This window comes from Vairimorpha necatrix, chromosome 10 (assembly GCF_036630325.1).
Source record: "Vairimorpha necatrix chromosome 10, complete sequence".
Classification (NCBI taxonomy): Eukaryota; Fungi; Microsporidia; family Nosematidae; genus Vairimorpha; species Vairimorpha necatrix.
The window spans coordinates 545262-570666 of record NC_088825.1 but is presented as its reverse complement, the minus strand read 5'-3'; the positions used below and the strand labels follow the sequence as shown (position 1 = coordinate 570666).

At 28.6% G+C, this 25405-nt stretch overlaps 3 protein-coding genes across 3 annotated transcripts; 2 read left to right on the top strand and 1 right to left on the bottom strand.

Moving 5' to 3' along the window:
- Positions 1-3457: 3457 nt before the first annotated feature.
- VNE69_10069 (uncharacterized protein) lies at positions 3458-5155 on the top strand (the record flags this gene model as incomplete). The annotated part of the gene is made up of 1 exon (XM_065474791.1): positions 3458-5155. The coding sequence occupies one exon, from the start codon at positions 3458-3460 to the stop codon at positions 5153-5155; it is 1698 nt and encodes a 565-aa protein (XP_065330863.1).
- Positions 5156-7462: 2307 nt separating this feature from the next.
- On the bottom strand, positions 7463-8620 carry VNE69_10068 (uncharacterized protein; the record flags this gene model as incomplete). Its single annotated transcript, XM_065474790.1, has 1 exon — positions 7463-8620. The coding sequence occupies one exon, from the start codon at positions 8618-8620 to the stop codon at positions 7463-7465; it is 1158 nt and encodes a 385-aa protein (XP_065330862.1).
- A 4878-nt stretch (positions 8621-13498) lies between these two features.
- VNE69_10067 (putative SP-containing membrane protein) lies at positions 13499-14800 on the top strand (the record flags this gene model as incomplete). Its single annotated transcript, XM_065474789.1, has 1 exon — positions 13499-14800. One exon carries the CDS (start codon positions 13499-13501, stop codon positions 14798-14800), a length of 1302 nt encoding a protein of 433 aa, XP_065330861.1.
- Positions 14801-25405: the final 10605 nt, after the last annotated feature.

The window sequence follows — 25405 nt, the reverse complement described above, 5'->3', positions numbered from 1 at the left end:
CAATTATATTGATTCCTCCTTTTTATAATATCAAAAGGAGGATTCTTTGTTTATGGAAAAATAATCAAAAAGCTAGCATTTTTTTTACAAGCACGAATATAATGTAAGACAAATTAAACATGTAAAAAATATCCTAATATGTAAACACATAAGAAAATTTTGACTTATGTTTTGTCAAAACTGAAATTCATAATTTAAGACAAATGATTATATGATGTATAAATTTAAATATAATTGTTGAAAAGAGTAAATGAGTCTGAACGAAATTGCATATTTATTTAAAAACTTTATCTTTTATATTGTGTTTGAAACAATGGTTTGTGATAACCATGTTGGATTGGTCAAACTTGTGCTAAAACAGTTTGGTATATGATTACAACCAATGATTGGTAACTAGAGTTACAACACCCCCTTGCTAAGTGTAAGACTCATATCGTGTTAAAAATGTGTTTTGATTTACGGGACTGTCTATTCTTTTGACTCTACAATGAGCAACAGGCCGACTTTGAAACGATATTATAACCAAGAGTCTATTCGGTTTTAAGTTTATCTTGAGTAGCTAGCTTCCTTATTTATCAGCATTGAGTCATAGAAATTTAATTCTGTTATGATATTCTTTTGGCCTTCACTATTTCGTATAGACTCCATATATTTATCTTGATCTCGAATGGATGAACTTTTTTAAAGTCTTCCATAGAACAATAGACTGGAGAGATGCTTCAAGGTAGAGCAGGATTTCCAGCTTCTTGATGTACTTTCTGTAATATTAATCACAAAAACACTTTAAATAATTACATAAGGAACTTATTTTATCCGGATTTATATATTAGTCTCAGTTCTTTTGCAAAAAGTCAATTTTATTAGTTTTTCATTCTCTACCATAAAAAGTCAATCCTAGTTGGTTATACCAACTTTAACAATTAAAATTTCTTGCTTCTTCTTGCCAAACACAAGAATATCAAGCTTATTATGGATCACCTTTATATTATTGAATACAAACGTATGTACTCTTATTTCCCCACGAACATTTAAAGATCTCTCGTACTGAGTGTCCAGGTATTTTTTTTGTATTCTTAACCCCATATCAATACATAGCAAGAGATGGAGGCATCTAACTACCTCGTTGTGTATTTTTATACAATCAAACCCCTTATTCGATCACACTTGGTAGCTAAATAATCTACGGTCTTCCTATGAGATTCACGATGAGGAAATTGTGCCTCTTGTCCACAGAAAATATTTCTAGTCTGTAGTAATAGAAAATTTGCACTGAATCTAGCCTGATTGTTTCTATAAACCAGCCAAGTAAAAGAGTCTCAATGCTTACAAAATCATTGCCCCCAGATTAAAACAACTTTTTACGTGTTGTCCTTATATTAATTTTGTTGTAAAACGTGTCTTTTTGGAATTCTTTTAGCATCTTTCGTTATCTCTTCTACAAAGCTATATTTTATCCTTAGATACTCGTTAATTGTAAACAAGTGGGATTTGCCCAAGGTGTCGCTGTCCGTCTCAGTGAGCTATTTTTAGATTCAATTAATGTGTTATATTTTATTCAGGAGCAGACGTTTGATTTTATCAGCAATACTTATAAGGCTTCTTATAATTTTGGATTTAGATAGGTAAAGCCTTTCCTTGCAGTATAGCCGTAGATGAGCCTAATACTTAATTTTTTTATTTTAAAAGCTTTTTATATATAAATTTTTATCTTTTCAGATGATTTTTAAGACTGAGAATTATGTATAGTCTTTATGCAATATCGCATGATCTCACAATTCTTTGTAATTATATGCTAAATTTTTTTACATCTCCGTTTAAATTTAATTATAGAGATATTGGTAGTAAGGCATGTTTGTAATATTAATGTTTAGTAAATACAAATATAAATTTATGTGCATTTTAAAATCTAAGATTTTTATAATCTTATACCTTTCTAATATTTGAAAAAGATTAATACAACTTATGTATTTTGTCTATACATAAATTCATATAAAAAGTATACGTTACTAATTTAGATATATATTATCTTATGATATATACCTTTTGTCTTTGTTGTAATTAAATGTACATTGAACATTTCTTTATTTATAAATACTAACATTTTGCTTGTTTATTATTTTTTTTGATGTCATAATATTTTTATATTTTATTTAATAAATGTAACAGCCTTGTGGTGTCAGAACACACTCTATATTTTAATTTCTTTATGATTGTAAATATGTTCGACCATTATGTCCGCATTTCGTACGATTCACGTGTTAATAGAAAATGTCATTTCACTTAAAAAACAATACATGTATTGATTTTGAACAAAAAATATAGAATTGGATATTTCTAAGGATGAAAAAAATAATGACTGTAGCAACATATAAATTGATTCAATAATAAGAAATAAATTTGAATTTAAACTTTCTAATCTTTACACATTTTTATATTTTTAACTAAATTTCGATGTTTATACAATTTATTGATATATATTTCGAGATGGATTTATTTCGCATCTCATCAATTTTAAATCAATAGAGAAAATAATAATTAGGAGATTTTAGACCATAACATAGTTATATTTTCGTAGAATCTTATTGGATATTGTACATTATTGTGCTTCGATATACCAGCAGATTTTAATATTTAATCATTGGTTTTATGGTATAAACGTATGATATATTCAGAACCTTAATTTTTTGTGCTCGGCTATCTTGTGTTGATTCATAAAAATATATTATCTAGATTGTAAAGTCATACAAGATACTATCAACGTTGTCTGAATCTTCAATCAAAAAAAATGATTTTATCGTCATAAGAATCATAGATGTATTTTTCAAATTATTACAAGTAAATTTAGATTATAGCGTCAAATCTTTTATGACTATTCTGTGTCATGGATACGTTTTTACTAAGCGAATTGATTTTTTGGAAGTTAAATTTGCGACGTCCGGCATATGAGGAACAATCTATAGGCAAAAAAAACATTGCTATAATGACAAAATACTTTAAATTCTCATTTTATACAATGTCTAATGTTAAAAAATCAGTATTTTAAAAAATATTATTGCTGTCTATCTATTTTTTGCCTGAGAAAAATTCAATTGATCAGAAAAATCTTTAATAAAAATTTAATTGCTTATTCATCATTTCATATTTTAATATTTCTGTACATAAAAATTAAACATTAATATATTCGACGAATCCCGATTGGATTTTTGAATTTAAAACTGTATACCAAATCATATTGATTATAAAACTAATAAAACCAAATATTAAACAATATAATTTCGACTCCATATTCCAAACTATAATGAATTATTAATTAAAATATGACGTCAATCGTTAAACAAAACAAATCTCTTCGGAAATAGAACTAAATGATTGTATAAAATTCCGTACATAAATTAATTTAATGTCGAATTCAATATTTATATGAAAAAATATAAATAAAAAAAAACTAACCTCTTCTATGAATATTTTGTATTTATTAAGTCTATCTATGGCAGCAAAACAAAAAGCTTGTAAAGGAAGTCCGAGAAAAACAGATAAAAATAAGAAACTTAACGAAGACAACTCTAAGATAACTAAGTGTACATCAGAATTCCTCGCTGAAAAAATTCCTTCAGATGTTTGCAAAAAAGACTCGGCCTTGGATAACAAAACAAACGCAGAAGAAAATTTACATCCTAAAGTTTCTAGCTGTCCTTATTATAATCCAGCATATGAAAGCGACTATACTAAGTCTGAACCAACTAAGTGGGATTTTTCTAAATATTCATTAGGTAATTCAGCAGTCATGGAAAAATTAACTCATGAACCAGCAAGATTACAGGAAAAAGTCAATTACGATAAAGCTGCAAATTTATCACTTGATAAATCCTCGTTTCTAGTAGAAGATGCAAATAGTGATCCAATAAAAGATTTGACTCTTGGTTCATCAATTTCAGTAGTGAAAAAAGATCAGGATACTCTGCTTACTACCCACGAAAAAAATTTGTCCTCTGCTAATCAAGAAAATCCTACTATAAAAGAAGCACAAGAATTTCATACTAATGATTCTGGTATAGATTTATCAGTCGATAAAGCTTACCCTACTGTTTTTAATGATTATCAAAATAATTTAATTTTCGAACAAGGAAATGATGTGCTAACTTATGATCATCCCAATAATCAAATTGAAGAAGCTCAAGAGGCTTTATTTGCAAATAATAATGGAAAAAGTGTCGATATTGATCAAATCGATGTCAAGCCTGTAGAAATTGAAAATTTACTGATTAATGAAGATGCTGTAGATTTATCCGTTGATAAAACTTTATATCCTGGATATGTAAATTTTCAAGATGAATCAAGTATTGAATATAAAAAAATCCAAGTAATTGATGATCAGGTCGTTCCTAAATTTGAAATTTCTGGACGAATATCTAAAAGTGATGCAGCAAAAGTTCCTGAAGACGATAAAACTCATCAGTCAAGTGTTAAAAGATCTCAAGAAAGTCTAATTAATGAGGCGAATGTAGTTCCGGATATTGAAAGCTCTTCAAAATTTGAATCGAAAAAATCACGAAATGTTCCAGTTCCTGAGGTCGATAATCATTCAATAACTTCGAATTTGAATAAACGCGAAATAAGACTGAAGTTATTGCGACAAAATTCCAAAGAAAAATCAGTTGCTTTTCTTAAGGCATCTTCTGCACGATTATCTATGAGCGATTTGTTAACTTCGAAAGATGAAGCAGACGGTATTGTAGATGTTGCCTCAGAAACAGCCAATAGTTTTGAAAAGTATTTATCAGAGAATAATCATTCAAGTCCTGTATCAAAAAAACATCTTACAGATGTCGCCGAACATACTTCTACATGTGCGTTAAATGAGAAAAATTCCAAAAAGATTGTACATTTTGAAGACAAGGAAGAATCTGATGCGACACCGGACAATAATTTAAAACTTGTTCCTAATTCCACTCTACAATTTGCTCCCAATAAAAACGAAAATAAAATAAATATCAAGGGAGATGATGAAGAAAAATTCGACTCAGAGGAATTACAGAATGCGATTGTTGTTGATAATTCCAATGAAGAGAGGCTGGTGTCGAAATCTACTGTGTTTCTGGGCATTGTAGGAGCATTTACTTTAATATTATCTTGGGTAATTTACAACATTAAATAAGAAAGTTTATTTGATTTATTTTTCTAGTGTAATTACAATTTGTGATGTATTTTTAAGATGGTCTAATTATATGATTGTATGCATTTCAAATTGAAATGATTTCATTGAATTATTTTAGCATACTTAAAAAAAACATTTATTTTTATATAACCATCCAGATGATCACGCTAAAGAAGACGCTAGAAAGCATTTATCTGGACTACCGAAGGAGAGGAGACGAAGCCGATGTGGAAAGGGCTATGGAGCCACAAAGCTACCTACAAGCAGGAGACGCTAACTGGGAACCTACACTTGTTAAACTATAAATATAAACTACAATAAGCATACCCCAATTAAATTCATTTTTTGATAAAAGAAAAAATTTTTAAATAATAAGAAAAGAAGCTTAAAAATTTTTTGTCAATCAAATATAATTTTCTAAACTAAAGTAAGCATTAATAAATTTCAAAAATAATAAGCCTTTCAACTTGTATTCTAATTTTTATACATAAGTACAGATAATATTATCAATTTGACTTTTAAAATAGGCACTTTTAATTTTTTTAACATAAAACAAAGCGTTGCAATTTAACATTTGAACATATGATGAATTTTAAATATCGGCCAATGCGACTTTTTTTCTTACTTAATTCACTCAAATCTAAGTCAAAATTATAAAGTACGCTTCAAAAATGTTTAAATTCAATTTTATCGTAGTTAAGAATCAAAATTCTTATATTTTTCGACTTTCTTTTGCTAATTATTTTGATTATCTCACAAAAATGCATTTTGTAGATAAATAAAAGAAATTAATGATATAAATATCTAGACAAGTCGGTAAATTTGATTGAAAAAAATTTCTCATTGCTTATTTGTATTAATACATTTGGTCTATGCTATAGAAAAATAATATACATTACGACGTCTAACCGTTTTATTCCAGTACCTGCTAAATTAATAAACGTTTATTGATTTTAATTAAGAATTCAAAGCTAACTAATTTTTATATACTTTATATAGTTCTATATAATAATAATTTATAGATTGAAAAATAAGTTTATGTGCCAAAACTAGAATCTATTTTTCTGCTGACTTACATAAGATAATATATCCATAAACTTGCAAACTAAATTATTTCCTGTATTCTAATAAACATCAAGACTAAAAAATTAAACGAGATGATTTTTACGTTTAATAGACTATAAAATACTATGTATTTAATATAAAACATTTAATCTTGCATTTGCAGACATTTTTTAGATTTTATAAATTAACACGCAATAGCCTAAGCACAGACTTTAAATTTTTTTATGTTCTGAATCCGGGTTCGCACCGTAAAGTGGAGAAATGTTTTACAGAGGTATATCTAAAAGTCATAATTTTGAACAATTTTTTAATTAAGCCCCAATATATGTTTTATAAGTTTATTACATTTCAACTAATATTTATATTTCAAATATTTTATTGCTCTTGACAGCGGTCAAAATTTTTAAGGTCACATGAGGCAGTATTTTTCAGTGGAAAAATGTCCACTAGATATTATTAAACTTTTTTATGCATCGAAACATTGCCATCGAATCGTTTTTATATTGATTGTACTGATTTAAGTGCGTGGAAAAGTAGGTATAAAAAATTAAATGGAAATTTCTTTTAAAAATATTTATACATCACAAAACCAAATAAAAATATTTGTATAATGTATCCTTTCAATAAATAGCAGTCTACATATAACATATAAAAAATTAACTGTGACAATTTTAATGGCCTCAAAAAAAAATAAACATCGAGGTGTTATATGAGGATTTGAATGTGTATAACATAACGACAAAACGTAAATGCCGAAATGGAATTTGCTAATCTTAACCAGAAATGAATGATACAGATAAAAATTATCTATATTGGTAGATTATACACACACTGAGCATGGAACAGAGACAAAAATTATTTCAATCCTATTCTAATATTTTAGAAATTTTATTAAAAATATATAAACCCAAAACAAAGTTAAAACATGTGTAAATTTTTTAATCAGTCAAAAATACATTGTTATTCATATGAAAATCTATGAATCATCATAGGGAGGTTTCAAGTTTTTTATAAAAGGTCTGTATATAATTTTTATGTGATATAATTTTGGAAGTGGTATTGTGAGACTTGATTAATTAGTCGCCAAAACAGGAAGATGAACGAAGGGATTAATAATAAATTTGGTATATCAAGTATTTAACTATAAAAGAGAATCCTTTTGAATAAATAAATATGTTTGCTAATTTAACAGCTTTAAATTGAATGATTGATTGTTTTCTGAAATATTAATATCATTAATTATTACCCGAAATAACTATAAATATAGCTATAACAATTATAAAGACAATTCCACATAGCCCTCCTGAGACTGAATGGTGTATTTTGAGTTTCTGACTCAAAATTGTAGGCACTACTGAGTTGATTGTTCTGATTATTGCTACCATTAAGAATTACTTCAGATTGTATATCTTCAATTGTTGTTATTTGATTATTACTAAAACCAAGTGCTCTTATGAACAAATTAATTGGTTTTTCAAACGCATAAAATACTCCTCTTCTTAGATTTTGTAAAGTACCCCTTGTATCCCAATTTGTAATTTGTTCATATAAAAAAACAAAGCCATTGCAAATTGCTACGTTTATAATTTGTAAGCTATTAACTCCTTTTCTAGTCAAGCCAATGGCAATGTTGGCAATTATTGAAGATCCGTTTTTTATTGTTTTTGTACTGGCAATTACCCCACTAGAAACTACATCCGTAACAATTGATGATATTTTTATCACATTATTATAGCAATTTTCTCCAACTATCTTCATGTAATCATAACATTCTTTTGCAATTGGAAGGGCCTTGTATGCTAAATTTACAACTACATTTGCCCCTTTATAAAAGGGGCTTCCGATATAAGAGGCGAAATTTGCAGCTTTTATAAACATCCGTTTAGGAACATCAAAACATGTCAAAATACATTTTTTGCAATAATTAATTCCCCTAAAACCCCATATTGCTCTAGAAATGTTATCCAGGACCCTTTTGCCTTTCTCCAACCAAGATACGGCCTCCTTGTTGACATTGTGTATTTTAGGCATCATATTTTTTCGTATACGAGCGTATTCATTTATCATAAACTGCTTATGTTCTTCTGAAATTTGGGGAACATAGACCTTCCTGCTTCTTTTTCTATGATATTCAACAAAAGGCCAAAAATCAGATGTGTTAAGTCTGATTTGGGATTTATCGCATTTATTGCTTTGAAGAGGCAGACTTTCGTGTTTTGGCGTGGGATTCCATGTCCAAGGCGTTTGGCTATAAGTTATGCTTGGTGTCTCGACATACGAATATATAGGTTTACTCGCATGCTTTTTGGTCCAATAAAAATGAACAAGAACAGTAACAACTGGAGTTATTAGAATGATTTTTCTTTTAAGATATTTTCTACTAAAAATTAATTCAAACATAAGGGGGTAATTTTATTTTTTTTATTTGTAGTTTTTAATAAAAACAATTTAAATTTTTTTTTGTCACAAATATTTTAAAAGAATTATTGAATTTATAAATTACAATTCTTAAAATATTAAATTTACTACTTTTTAATTTATTATTTTAATATAACACATTGATGATTCTCTTGCGGGGAGGCTATGCTGACGCTCAGAATTTCTAACCGCAAACAAACATGACATTTGTTTAGATACAAATGAGAAGTTTGACATTTTCTATACAAACAATTATGATGTATATATGTTTTTATACAAAATTTTATAAGTTTACCTCATTGTATTTACTTCCAAATAAATGCAATTTGAGAAAAGATTCAGCTAATATCAGCATTAGTGTAAAAAAATTGGGGCACAAAATTTTATAAAAATTGCCCCTTTTTAAAAAAACTAAAGGATGCTAAGTAATTTGAAAATTGTAAATTCTTATATATCTTTAGCAAACAAGAAATACAATCAGAAATGTATAAAATATGGTGAGATACAGCCATAGTATTGAATAGAACTTCTTACTTGAGGGTTAAGTCTTCAAAGTGTAAACATAGATTTTCAATTTGGCATGCGTTGTCATTTGCAAACACTATAATAGAACATTTACTCATGTTTAAAATAGTACATTAGTTGTTTTTAGGAATTAAAGTAATTTATATTTTAAAACTTTTGGGATTCAACATACAAAATCCAGTACATTCTCGAAAAATTTTACAAATTAAAAATTTATGAGAGGTACAAATTGAGATGAACGGATAGTAGGTGAAGATATTTTAGTAGAGAATGATGAGAGCAAAATTGGAAAAAATAAATATCATAGGGGAAGGCTTGTTAAGGGGGTGTTTTGTGGTATTAAAACTTGAAACAAAAAGAAACAAGGAGACATTGCTTCCAATCATGTTTAAGCATGTAAATTAAAAATACGTTATCCATTCGATTATTTAAAGGGTATTTAACTTTAAAAAATCATTATACGGCCCATAGAAACTGAATCACAGTCAAGCATTCAGGGACAGAGAGACAAAAGTCCATACATAATACTATCGAAGGGAATTGGAAGTCTTTAAAAGTCCCTATATCTAATATGTGTTGACATATGGACTCGCTGAAATTTATTTAACTCCTTGCATGTATATAAGAAATGAGTTCTAAGGCATCTTCAAATCATTATTAATGATTTTTGATATATTTTAGTTAATTTAATGTATTTTATTACATTTTAAATTTTAATTACATTTTAGAGGTTTTCCGAATTTCTCTTATTTTTTTTTAAAAAAAAAAGAATTTTTAAAATTTTTTTATTTTCTATTTTTTCACACTGATGCTGATATTAGCCAAAGATTTTCAAAAAGTATTCAAGCAAATTGCTCTATGAAGTATATCATGAGTTATAAACAATTTAATAATGAAAAGTTATGTTCTAAATCCATACAAATCTTTGTCCTGAAACTCTTTCGACAATAATAATATATGAGATATGATCAAAATATGATAAAGACAAATGATGCTTTGAAATATTAATACTAATATTTTTTTTGTAATTTCTTATCAACTTTATTCCTTTTTAAAACAAATATATAATTATTGAAACATTTGCTAAATAAACAAACTGTATAAGCATGTATTTGTTATAAAATAAGATCATACATTCTTATAGTTTTTAACGTGTTTTAAAATGATTTTTTTGACATCATTGAAGCAAACTTATATACTAATTTTTTGAACGCTAAAGACAAAAGAGACTTCTTTCAAGAATAACAACGAACATTTAATATATTTATACGTGGACCAACACATTAAAAAATGTTGCCATGTCTTGGCACCTTGTTAGTTTTTAAAAAAGAGATTTACAAGTTAAAAAGTAATTCATATTTGAAAAAAATAAATTTAATAAAGTTTTTTCCGAAACAAATCAAATCTTTGGTTACCAGTGTACAAATTAAAACATTGATCTGAAACAACTATTTCCTTGAGTATAATTGGACATAGGAAAACTTGACAAATGTTTTTAAACATCACACATAAATGATCAGTAGTTTAAATTTTCTATAAATATGTGTTTGTATTTGTCAAAAATTTATTCCTTTAATTTTGCAATTTTCACGTTTAATTAGATCACCATCTTGCTAAAAATTACGTTATCTATGTCAATATTCTATTTGGCAAAAAAATTAAACTTAAAAATGATACATTTATACATTGGCCCTCTACCAACAAATGATAATTTTTTTTGTTAGCGTTGTTTTTTGAACGACGAGGTGGTCAGCACGGGAAAAGAACTGAAATATTAGGCTGTATAAAAAAATAATTTTTTAAAGGTTTAAGTTGACAACTCAAATTATAAATCAAAGTTCATAATATGAACTTTTTTTATTTTTAACTTCTTTAATTTCTAATTTGTGACTATATATTATTTGTTTTATTCTTGTGCCCTTATAATAATTTTTTGTTGTTGTAAATCTTGTTTTGGCGCTCTTTAAATTCAAAATCAAAATGGCTAAAAAACCGCGATCATCATTGTAAACATACTTCAAAAAAATCCCAAATGTCTCTGTAATTTATAATTTTGATTCTTTGCTCTCAATGCAAACTAGAAAAGTCTACAGCATAATATTTGTTGAAGAAGCAGCTATAAAGTGCTTCTAGCTCTAAGAATTTACAGATACACTAAAAAGTGTGCGGGGTTGGTTAATTACTACGTCTAATCTAAAAACTTCATGGAAGGAATATGCTTTTATTGTACATATAGCTTTAAAAAAATAAAAAGTCTCAAAAATGTTACTTTTTACAATGAACAACTTAATTGTCTGGGTAATTTGGGGGTCTTGGAGCACACATTTACTTCTCTCAAAGGCCTATTTCTTCAAAGAAATAAATTTTTACAATTTTTGTAGAAATAAGGGGAAACTTTATAAATCGACGAGACAACAATCCTTAGAGGTCGTTTTATTTCAAATCCTATTGAAGAAAGGAAATATCTGGCACGACTTTTTTTGTTTGAGGCATAGAAAATGAAGTCAACGACTGTTTATTAAAAATTGTTTTTAATAAAGTGCACCTGTAATACCAGAGCTATTTTGGAGTATGTACTTATATGGAAAATATGAATCTATGGCTATGCACCTAACCATTCTCCTGTTACTGGCATCAGATCTGTTCATTAAGTTGTTAATCATAGAATTGGCTTCAACTATTGGGGAAAACAAGTTACATATATATAGAGAGTCATTGAAGATTGAATTGAGAACAATATGAGGAATCATGAAAGTAAACATGGAAGATAATATGAGTTCAGATTCATATAAAAATATCCAAAGATCATTGATACTTTGCAGAGACTCTATAAAAATACTCTTGTTAAAATTAATGTTTAATTTTTTAGTCTCCATGATTTTGAATTTAAGTAGCGACAATAATATTGTATTTTTTATGAAGTTAAAAACAGTTTTAGATCTAATAAGTACAATTTACATGAAATTTATATTCTTTGTCTAAAGTAATTCATTGGCTTTTATATTCACCCGAGAAAGATATATCATGTTTGTGTTATTTCATAGAGAAACAAATTTTGTACAGTATGAGATATCTCACTTTCATATTAAAATTTCATTTATTTATATATTACTATATTCTTTACATATGACAACAATCTAAAAAACTAATACAACAAATTTGCATAAGGATTGATCGAGGCTAATATTGGTTACACATTTCCATGTATAGTAAAGAATTGTCAAACAAATAAATTGAGATGATTAAAAATAAAGTAAAAAAGAATTATTTTATTTTGTCTCCACATTTTATCTCTCCATTTTAGAATCTAAATTAAATCAAATAAATTCAGTATTCAAATAGATAAATTCTCTAGTAAATATCTGGCTTTTCATTTGACTAAATATCGAAAACATTTCTGTGGCGTTTCCGCCAAAAAATGGCGAAGCTGTAAGTTTCACATGTTGAGTTCCTCCCTGCAACTTCTTTTCTAGTATATCTATGCACATCAATTGCTCCAACTTACTTAAATCATTCCTAGTGTAAGAGGATAAGGAATACATCCTTCTTCCGTTGTTGTCGTCACTGTCTCTTCCTTTTGTTTTCACTCGCCACACAATTTTTTTTGGAAAAATAAGAAGAAAAATTTGATAGACACATTTTCTGGAAAATAATATTTAAACCCAAGTTGTGTTTTGGAAACTCTTCCCGTTGAGTAAATTCCACTAAATAATGTTTCAATCCCTTTTATGATATTTTAGCTTCCTTTTATTTTTTAGAGATGTTATTTTCTGATTACTTCCTTTTTTATCAAAATTTTTTAACAAATAATTTTTTGAGAAAATTCGATAGTAATTAAATGTGAAAATTGACATGTCGTTAGGATTCATATTACAACAAAAATAAATTAATGTAATAACAGTGCCAGTAGCTTCAGTTGAGTAAACTGAAGATTTAAAATCCAGTATGTGCAAAAAATGAAAATTTTTAAGTTTTTCTTAATTCTAATATGTAATTTATGAAATTTCAAAGAGCTTGAACATTACTTTTTTGAAAAGATATACTAAGATACATTATAATAAAAGTCATATTAATGAAAAAGCTTTTACTTTATTTTGTTTTTAAATGCATACTTGTTATTTTTTATTAGAAATCAAAATTTTTATTTTCGCACCAGAACGGCTATCAAAAAAGAGTAAATTGGTTTTTAATTTTTTGATTTTGATAAAGAAAAATAATCTGAATAATTTGTAAAAGGAGTTTTAAGTTTACATTTGATGACATTAAATGTCATCAAAAAAAAATCCTCCTTTTTTTTAAAAGTATAAATAAAAAAAAAAATTTTACTCCCCAAAAATGAATATCTTGTTCTTACTGAGTCTATCTTTAGCAACTAACCCAGATCAACAGGATCAAGAAATAACTAATACGAGTAATAAGAAAAGTGATGAAAATGCGACTGAATCAAATCTTAATCAACCACCTAATGATAGTTCAGTCAACCCGCCTACTGAACTTTCTGATAACAATTTTGCCAATGAACAAAAAGAAGAAGCAAGAAATGGTGAACCAAATTTGCTTGGTAATAACCCCGAAGTTATAGTAGAGGGAGTTGTAATTCTAAATGCGGATCAAAAGGTTTTTGAACAAGCAGTGTCTCTTTCTCCTCAAAGCTCAAAAAATCAACAGACTGGAGAACAACAAGCCGTTGATGTCAGTGGAGAGAAACAATCCCGAACAGACAAAACGCCAAATGAAAATATAGAGTCTGGTGCAAGTGAACCAGGAAAGCAAACTGGATCTTCTCAAATTCCTGCTGGAGAGCAAACTGGATCTTCTCAAAGTGTTACTGGAGAGCAAACTAAAGATTCTCAAAGTGTTACTGCAAATGATCCTCCCCAAAAAGAGAAACAAGGGGAAACTAAACAAACTTCTCCTGGCGCTATCGATCAAGCGGCTGTTAATGCCAATGAAGAAGAAGTGAGTTGTTTAGAATCTTCTCAAAGAGCGCCTGCAACTGATCCCCCAAAAAAAGAGGAACAAGGAGAAATTGAACAAACTTCTTCTGGCGCTATCGATCAAGCGGCTGTTAATGCCAAAAAAGAAGAAGGGAGTGGTTCAGAATCTTCTTCCAAAAGTGATGCATCTAACCCCGCTCCAGAAAATGCTGATAAAGGTAACCCAAATACTACTAGTGGTCAAACAATTCAGGAGAACCCTACAAAAGAAACAGAGGGGAGTAACCCTGGTGTTACTGAAAAAGAATTAAAGGATGCGACTGGCGAAACTGTAAACCCAGATAATAGCCAACAAGAGACCAACCCTTCAGATGTTCATGTTATTAGTGATAGTGGCGAAAGCAGTGCAAGCAAGGCGGTTCATGAGAATTTGACTAGTAAGAGTGAAGGAAACAATCCTTCGAGTTCCTTGGCTAGTGGTGAACCCAACCCACCTATCAATAGCGGTGGACCAACTTCTTCTATCAATGGCGGCGGACCTAATCCACCTAAAAAAAATCTCGAACCCTCCAAAAATGATGATAATAAGCAGCCAAGTAAAGGCGACGATGGACATACCAACATGTTCATTTGGGGCTTGCTGGCTTTGGGATTCGTTAATTCAGTGATGTTGATCACCGTTTACTATAAAATTAAATAAAGAATTTTAAGTTATTTGTGTATTAATAATCTTTTTCTACAATTTATGTTAACTAAAAATATCTTATAACATTTTCTAAACTCAATTAAGTTATTTTGCACAAAGTCCTATTTTTTTATAATGAAAAATAAAGCATCTTTCATAGTCTTCAATCACAATCCTTATTAAACACACATCTTTCTTTAAATAACTTATAAAATATAATAATAACGACAAAGTTTATATTAACCGATGTTTCTTATTTGTGCTTAACTTAAAAATATAAAACCAAAATTACAATTTATATTAATAAATGTCACCGTTCGGAGCGGACGCAAGGGGAAATGCTTACTTGAGAAGGGTAAAAAATTAAAAAAGTTGGTGTTTATTTTTAATTTATATTTAAGGTTTCTTTAATTTAAAAAGCATAAAAATAAAATTGAATAACAATGAAAGACAAGAAGTTTTTATCTTTTTACAGACTGGTATTGTTCCAACAAGGTTGGTAGAAAAACAAGAACGAGATGCTTTCAGGAAAAAGGCACAAAAATTTATCCTTTTTGAGGATATAATTGACGGTATCACAGAGCTCACGGTGAGATTTAAAGTAAGTCTATATAGATCATTAAGATTCTTTACCACCAACGAGCAACGATATAAAATCGATTATATCAAATTAATCCATGTCTCATATGGGCATGCGGGACAGATTGTTTCCATTATTGCAAACAAAAGTCTACAACGCAACACAAAAAGATATCCAGAGGTTCTTAAAAAGCTGTGATATATGTCAATCAAAGAGAAATCTAGTAACTAGACCAGCTACTAGACCAATTGTAGCAAAGTATTCAAGAGAAAGATATGTTGCAGACTTGATTGATCTCCGGCTATATCACGATCTTAATGATGGATATAAATGGTTATTGTATATTGTAGATTCTTTTACCAAATTTTGTTGGACGGTACCACTATATGACAAAACAGGTATTAGTGTGGAAAATGCCTTTGAAACATTGTTTAGACTTTTTGATTCTTGTTTTATACTTCATACTGATAATGGCAGAGAATTTGTAAATTAAACACCGTCGATTTATGTCAGAAATATGAAATAAGACACGTAAGGGAGAGCTATAAGTTTATGGATACAAGGACAGATAGAAAGATGCAATCAAGAAATAAAGTGAATGATTGCATCTACTCTCAGGACAAAAAATATTTTGGGTCAATGGACCAAAGTACGTGAAGAAGTTATCTGGCCATATAATAATTTAAGACACTCTACTACGAGACAAACACCATGCTCTTTAATGTTTGGTAGACCCATTAGGGACATAATGAACGAGTCTAGAATCACGGGTATTCTAGAATCGATTAATAGCGAAAATTACGAACAAGAGTTAGAGGAAGAAGAAATAGCTGAGGAAAGTTTATCAGATGTTCTAGATGGCAATACAAATGAAGAAATACAGCAACTCTATGCTCTTAATAACACAAACCTTTTTTTAAATGAAATTTATCATGATGCAGCTAGAATTCATACACAAACTGCTGCAGATAGAATGGTACAAAGAAGTATGTGGAGAAATGATTTCTTAGAATTTAAAATAGGAGATAGAGTCCTTATAAGATCTTACTTGGACAACAACGTAAATACCCGAAGACATTCTCTTTATGAACATTTAGATGCTGAAGTCTATATTTTAAGAGACGTAATATAATTTAATAAAGTAAAATTATGCAAAGAAGATGATAATAAAATTATAATAGAAGAAATAAGTACTAGAGATCTAAGGTTGCTTGGTAATGAATTAAGTACTAAAAATTTTGTTTATTTTATTTTTCTCCAGTTTTTCGCTATTCCCTCCCATTATTATAAAAAAAATAGCAAAAATTTACCCCTCAAAAAATTAAGACAAAACTTTGGTTATCATTTGAGACGAACATTAATTTGTTCTTATTTTTTGGTTCGATCCTCACTGAAGAGATTTTTTTTTAATTTTTTACCCCTGGGGTTTGCTCCGAACTGTGACAATAAATAATCTTTATTTAATTAATTAGTCGGAATCCAAATTAGATGTTATAAAAAAAATAGATTAATATTTTGGTAACCAGCTCTGTGAATATAAAACCTAATCTTATAAATGGAGAATATTATTTTTACTATAAAGAAAATTTTATTGCTTAAATTTTTAAAAGTTAAATTTGAAGAAAGTTTAGAGAATGCGAACACTGGGTATTAAAAAGCATTCTATCCTTTTAGGCTACTTTTCAAGTATTTTTTGTAGTATAAATAAAATTTAATATTATAATAGTTTTTTTGGAATTTTAAAAAAAAACTTGTACGAAAGATGCCCTGTTAAAGATAATTGTAAGTTAAGGGGTTTTAATTCATGAATTGTAAATTCAAATATTTGATTTATAACAAAAACATTTCAAAAATAAAATTTGCACATTTAGGCAAGGCCTGGCCTTTTAAAATAGTAGAAAAAATTTGCTCACATTAAGTGCTTGTTATACTAAATACAAAATCTATTTTATCTTAAAATTATGGTGTTTGAGGCAAAATACATAAAAAAATCATATAAACAAATAAGTCAAATTTTTCGCATTTATTATGGTTCGAAAAACAAATAAATCATTAATATAGCAAAAGTTTTTCATGGAAATCCAAGCATTAAAAATCGTAAATTTCTATAAGTATTAATGTTTTGTATTAGAGCTCGTAAATATATATTCAGCTGGTTTCTATTCTTATTTTATATTTATTCTTTAAATGACTTTAAAAATTTTATGTTTTTTAATCTGTTGACCTAGTTCATCAATAAAGCAAGCAACATGACTTGCGCATTCAGGAACAGATCGGAAGTCATGAACAACAGGACGTAAAGACAAAGGCCAAAGCTTTTTTAAATAAAAATTCCAGTTCCCTAAAGCTCTGCTTTTCCTGTATAATTATATTAGTGGAATTTTAGTACAAAGTCGTTTTCCTCGCTTCTATACCTCAAACTAATCACGTTGTTCCAAGGTGTCGTTTTCTTCTGTTGTACGTTTTTTGATTATACGCCTAAAACGCGTCTTCAATCTGGATAGTTTTCATTCTTCTACTATTACAACAAAAATCCATTGCATAAATTTTTTTGTTTTTAGTATCTAAAATTATAGAAAAATTTTTATATGCTCAAATGGCTTAAGTTTTACTAACCATGGGGTTGATAATTTTAATGTAATGATATTACAACATCTAAGTCCTATATTCATAGTCATTCTCAAGCTCTGCAAAAAGCACGATTTTGGTACTTTTATTTATCATTTGTACAATAAAAGAGGATTCACAACTGTGTTGCAGTTAAGAAATTGTTTTTTAAAAAAATTTAGCCACATTTCTCTAATATTTGTTTTGTTTATAGGCTTTTAAACTCCAATGGCTTTTTCATAACAATTTGTTACCAGAAGGAGAGCTGGCTATTTAAGAAGGCTTTTTATCTGAAGAAGAACTATATTTATTTGGCATATTTGTTCTTTTTAAGATTCCTTAAATAATTTTAGTTTCAAATCTAAAACTATCATGTTTCAGATCAATATGATTTGTTTCATCTTTCATTTTTAGTCTGATTATTGGCGTGTGAAACACACCCGGTAACACAACTAATGAGGTTGTATCAATTATTTACATCCATTAGAAACAACAAATAAAAAAGTGAGTCGAATTTCTATACTTTCATGTGTCAGTATCTTTAGCATTTGAACCAAACTTGTTTAAAATTTTTTCATCCTACTTGATTTATATTGTTGTGCATCGGCTAACTGTTATTTGGTACACGTAAAAAACTAAATGTTCAACACAAGTATTTGTCTAGAATTTCTGGCAATATTTTATGAGCTTAGAAAGGGAGCTACGAATTGGAGTCAATAGTCTCGTGGAATTCTTCTTACCGAATCCTGTAACATGAAAGGAAACCTTTGAAAGATTAAAAGCCAACATCGGCGTTTGCCCATGTGGAGGTTGGTGTGGGTTGCATTTGCGAAATTTTTAATAATCGAGGGAAACTGACGATCTATGCCTAAAAAATAACTAGAAGCATTTAGAATTTTGCACTGCACTTGTACTTTCTTAAACTATGGAAAGCATATAGAATAAATTGTAATTGGTCATTTTGAATACAAAGTCAGATTGTGTTGCGCATGGTACTGCGGTTTCTTGGATATAAATTCTATATTATAGCTTTTTTAGATTATTTTTATAGATTACCTCCACTGCCACGCGCTCTATCTGGTCACACCACATTTTGGCTGCCTTTACAATGTTCTTGGTTCCGGATTCTTCCTCGTCGAGTACCTGTCGGTGTCCAAATATGATGCTCCCTTTTGCCCTCTTTATAACTCTAATTTTGATGTAGGCTTATACTAGTCGATAGGGCGATGGCATTAACATAAATTTGCAATGTTGTCATAATTACGTTCCACGTTCTAACGTATGGTATTATTTGAACCTTAAATTTTTATTTTAAGCTCAATTCATTCGCTGGTAGGCAATATAATGGGATTTAAAAAGAATACATACATTATAGTGCCATCAAAATATGACCAGCGTCATTCTAAAAACCCTATATGAGGGTTTACAATTTCTCTTACACGGTCAACAAGATGTTAAAACTTAAAGGTAACGCAAAAAAGTGAAATACACCTTTAAATCTCTAGCAAGGATGTAAAGAAGTTCATAAGTACCAAATATCAGAATGGATATAATAATTAGCTGTTAATACAAAGTAATATAGCGCTTTTATTTATATATGGGCAAAAGTTTAAATGGGCCCAAAACACATCATACTATTTGTTTTTTTGTCGATGCAATACTTATATTCCTATTATCAAAGAGCCACATTAAATTTATATAGTGAAATGACATAGATATTATGGTATTTTTATTGGGTTTTTTATATGATTTTTTGACAAAAACACCAATGTCGTGTGTATGTCATTATAACCATTTATCCGTTATTTTGATTATATTAAAAACTATGCTGATAAACTTCTGTATAGAAAATAACAAATTATGAGTGTCATTCAACGAAGGTTAGTAAAATATGAGTACCAAAAAAATTTAAATATTGATTTTCCTCTGATGAGTTGAACTTGAGACAACTATTGATGTTTTTTTTGTATATAACTTTCAAAAAGTCATAATTAGATTACATCTTCCTAAAATCGGTCATATACCATCCCATAAACATCACTTAAACAAAAAAAAAGCAAAAATAAATTAATTTTACATAATATATATCAGTTTTATATTTTGTTTGCGTAGCATACTGCACATATCGTATCATGCAAACACACAACTAAAAAATTTTAGAAAACGTAGAGCGAATGTAAATTTGTTTATGTTTTGTCAAATGTATATCTTATTAATTAAATGATTCGTATTATATATAAAATTTACTACGACAAAAATTGATCTATCCATGTTTTTTTTTAGTTTGATCTTCATAAGTGTAGAAGAGAGTAACAGTCATTTTTTCAAAATGCAAATGCTGAAAAAAGTATAGCAAATTTAGAGAGCAAAGTAAATAATTTGAGATCTATACTTAAAGATAACGCTTTATTTGAAAAGTGTCTTATAACACAAAAAGGCCATGTAAAAATAATTACAGACGGGATTAGAGTTAAAGCAGATTACCTCTTTTATATTCCCCCTAAGGTTCAATTCTTCATGAAACATGCAAAAGATTTAATTATGGGCAAAAAATTAGTAAGGAAGAATACGACAAAAAAGTTAAAGGCATGAAACAGTCAGAAATGAATTTTATAATTGACACCCCGATCATTTTTCGTAGGTTTATTTTTGGTATGTGTACTTTATGGGATTTTTTTACAGAAGTTGTGGAGGAAAACATTGAAAGGGAAAATAATTGTAACTAAGTATGTAGGTGTTCTGTAATTTTTTATGTTATTTATTTTTTTTATAAAATTGAGCGTATGTTCCCTGTTGTTACAAACGGGAACATATGTATTTGTTTAATACATTTGTTAAGTATATTTTCTTTATTCATTTGTTTATTTAGCCTTAATAAAGAAGAATTTTTGAGTACAAGATCAAATATCAATTTTAAGTGATATATAAAACAGTAAAGTCGATCTAAAAGTAGTTTTAAAAATCTGTGGTATTAAAATACCACAAAAGGGGTTTCTATATTTCTTTATAATTTATATTTTGGAACTCCCCCCCCCTTCGACTGTTCTATTACATAAAATAAATTTTTTTTTTAAGATGAGCCTTCCTCTCACAATATAAAAATCAAGACTCAACTGCCCTAACACTGACAATTTATATCCTTTTGATACTTCACCAGGAATGCTAAAATGCTTTATTATAATGGACAAATCAACCACTTACAAACAGATAAAAATTTTATTAATCTAATTGGATTATATTTGCTAGGTTGTGCTCCTATATGGGTTCTTCAAAATCAAGGATATAATTTTAAACACCTTTAAATTAATTTGTTATATTTAGTGTTCACTTTTTTTATTGTTGTCATTTTTTGAAGGTTCAAAGTTAAAATGAAAAGATTCTGAAGATATTTGAAACTAAAATCATAAAATAATTATTAATATAAAATTATATTGATCTATGTAATACGCACTTGTAATGGTCAAAATTTGCCATTAAGTTTGTATTTGATAATGTATTGAGGAAACAATCATAAATAAGTAGTTAGGAAATTTAAAACATCGGAAAGGGCCGTAAAATTAAAACTAGATTCTTTGTAAATATGTGTGGTATCCTACCACATAATTGTTACATTTCTTTTATTGTTAAAATATATGAATTTAATTAGGGTATGCTTATTGTAGTTTATATTTATAGTTTAACAAGGGTAGATTCCGCGTTAGCGTCTCCTGCTTGTAGATAGCTTTGTGGCTCCATAGTCCTTTACACATCGGCTTCGTCTCCTCTCCTTCGGTAGTCCAGAGAAATGCTTTCTAGCGTCTTCTTTAGCGTGATCATCTGGATGTACGCTTCTACCTTCTTAGGGATTTCAAGTCTTGTGGTATAAGATTTGTGAAACTTAGTCACTATACCGTCCCAAGTGATTACGTAGGGAATTATTTCTGTTTTAAAACCATATATTAGGCACAGTTCGTTTGCAAGGACATCATACTTTCTTAACTTATCGTTTTCTACTTGCTGTAAATCTCTTGTTATGTGACACCTATTTTGATTATTCTGATCAATTTATTCTTTTTATCTACTGCGACAATATCAGGTTTATCATATTTGATCTTGATGTCCGTTTTATCGTCGTGTTTATTCTTAATTTATCTTATATCATTAATTATGACTAAATTGCAGATGACATGCAAAATCAAGTTTCTCATTAAAAAGTATTGTTTCTTAATATTTCTCTACACGTAGACAATTTTTATTATTTCTTCGAGATTTAATCGAAAACAAAATTTAAACCTCTTTTCAAAGTAATTATAGAGAAATATGCTTCGCATTCTTGTCAAAACAATGTCTATTAAATCTATATAAAACGATTAAATTTATTTTTTTTCGATTCTTTTAATTACTTAAGAAAACTCTTGTAAAAAATTTAATTATAATTTTCGTTTTAATATAAAATTTATACTTGTTTAAGATGCCTATCTTTAAAAAATACTGAAAAAAATCATAATCGTCTTATCCGCTACAAAATGTTTTTTTTAAATAGATTTACAGAGCATTTATTTTAATTTTCTTAAATATTTTTTTGAGCTTAAGCCCGTTTTTCGTTTTAAGATTTTGAAATTGTTCATTTCGAACTTTATTTCAAAAAGGTTGCCGACCCCCGATATAAACTATTAGAACAAGGATATATAGAATTTTCGACGCCAGCTTTGTGTAATCACATAAGACCAGTATTAAAACCAGATGGTACGGTTAGAATCATTAACAATATGCAATTTTTGAATAACCTAGTTGAAGATAATAACTTCCAATACCGGTAATTCGAAATAAAGTAGATGCCACGCGAGGCAAAAGATTTTTTACAGTTATAGATATGACAGATGCCTACTATCAGATACACCTGAAACCGAAACATAAATATAAAACCGCTTTTATTTTAAAAATAAACTATATCAATACACACGGATGCCACAAGGATTTAAGAATTCACCTGGTATGTTTCAAGTGATCATGGTTAAATTACTAGAAAACCACCTCGAAACTGCTTGCTGCGTCTATTTAGACGACATAATGATTTTTGGAACGAGAGAAGACGAACATGATAAAAATCTTATCAATGTTTTGACGATACTTGAAAAAAACAACTTCAAGGTTTACCCAACTAAATTACAATTTAAACAAGAAACTATTAAATTATTAGGAATGATGATCGATGGAAAGAAACAATATCCAATAGAACAACATCAAAAAAAGGTATTAGATTTTAAAGTACCTACCACAATTAATGAGGTACAACGATTTCTAGGATTAGCTAATTATTACAGAAGATTTATCTCAAACCTAGCTACAATATCTGCTCCTCTTTATGAATTACTTAAAAAGAAGAATAAGTTTATATGGAAGGAAGAGCAACAAAAAGCATTTGGTATTATTAAAGAAAGAATCAACAGTAAGATTGCTAGACATATCCCCGACTACAACAAACTCTTTATACTGTCCACCGACGCATCAAATACAGGAATCGGTGCATGCCTACAACAAGAGCACAATAACGAAATTGCAGTAGTGGATTGGACATTAATCAAAATGAAAGATGACGAGAAAAAATACGGAATTACAGAAAATGAATTTTTGGCGATGGCTTGGAGTATTGATCACTTTGATTATTATCTACGAGGAAGAAAGACAAAATAATAACAGATCATTATGCATTTTATCAATGAAAGAAAAACACATTTTTGAAAATTTACGACAAGAACGAATGAGAGAAAAATTACAGGATTACGATTTTGAAATTGAATATCGAAAAGGCAAAGAACTAATAGACGCCGATGCAATCAGCAGGATTTATGAGGATCCAAAGGAGTAGAAGAACTTAGAACTAAAAATAAAAACGTATTAATCGCTTTTGATGGGAAGTGGTACTATAAAGTAAATGAAAATGAAATTAGATATTTCCTTGAAGTTCTCGAAAGAAAAGATATTTTAAACAGACACACGAAGTAAACACAGTGCATGGTAGAATAAGTGTCCTGACTACGAAATCAAAAAGAACTATTATTGGCCAAAAATGACAGAATCAATAACAAATTATATAAAAATTGTGAATCATGTGTCCGAAACGATCAAAAAAGCTTAGGAGGTGAAAAATTTGTAGAAACAAAAAGACCATTAGAAATATTGGGAATGGATCTAATGTTTATTGACCAGAAGACGACACTTATGACTTGTATAGATTACTTTACACGTAGATGTATGATAAACCCCTCAAAATCAAAGAAAGCTAGCGTTTGTGCGAATTAAAAAACAAACTATTTCAAGAAATGGGAGTTCCAGAGAAAATTATTACAGACAATGAAAAGGAATTAGCTAAAATCAGCTTTAGTGTAAAAAAAATGGGGGGTCAAAATTTTTAAAAAATTGCCCCTTTTTTTAAAAAACGAAGGGAAGAGAAAACTTCAGAAAAAAAATAAAATATAATTAAGATATAAAAATGCATGAATTTAACTTTAAAATAAATAAAATATATCAAAAACATAATTTTAATAATGCTTTGAAGATGTCTTCGCTCTCATTTCTTTTAATCATATATAGAACTAAATATATTTCAGCAGATTCATATGTTCTACACCTATTGGGTATAGAGGCTTTTAAAGACCTCCAATTTCCTTCGATGGTGTTTGTATGCACACCTGTATCTCTGTCTCTAAATGTTTGACTGTGATTTACAGTTCTATGGTCCGCGTAATGGCTTTTTAACGTTATATAGGCCTTCCACATATCGGAATGAATGATAGATTTCAAATTTACATGCTTAAATAAGATCGTCAGCAATGTATCCTTGTTTCTTTTATTTATTATGACAAATATTATCTTCTTTTCTGTTGTTCTTTCTACCATCCCAAAACACCAAAATCCTTTAACTAATTTTCCCCTGTGGTATTTATTCTTACCTATTTTACTTTCGTCGATCTCCACTATGATATTTTCGCCTCCTATTTGTTTTGTTTTATTTATATATTTTTCATAAATTTTTAATTTATATAATTTCTCAAGTGTAGCACTTACATTTTGCATATTACAGTCCAAAATTTTAGAAATATGCGCTATTTTATGTCCCATTGTCCATAGATTTACAATTTTCAGCATAAGAATATGATCTATCTTACTATTTGAAAATAGAGTATTATCCCAAATTGAAAATCTTTGGCCGCATTTGGGAAATTTACATCTCAAATAAAATGTTTCGTTAGATACTCTAGATATATCCCAGCCACAAATTGAACAGTTCTATTTATATTTCTTTCTTAGCAGATGTTCATAAAAATCTTCAATTTCTTCTTTACTTAGCATTACTTCGTTTTTTAAAAAAGGGGCAATTTTTTAAAAATTTTGACCCCCCATTTTTTTACACTAAAGCTGATTTTAGCCAAGGAATTTACAGCTACAGGCGT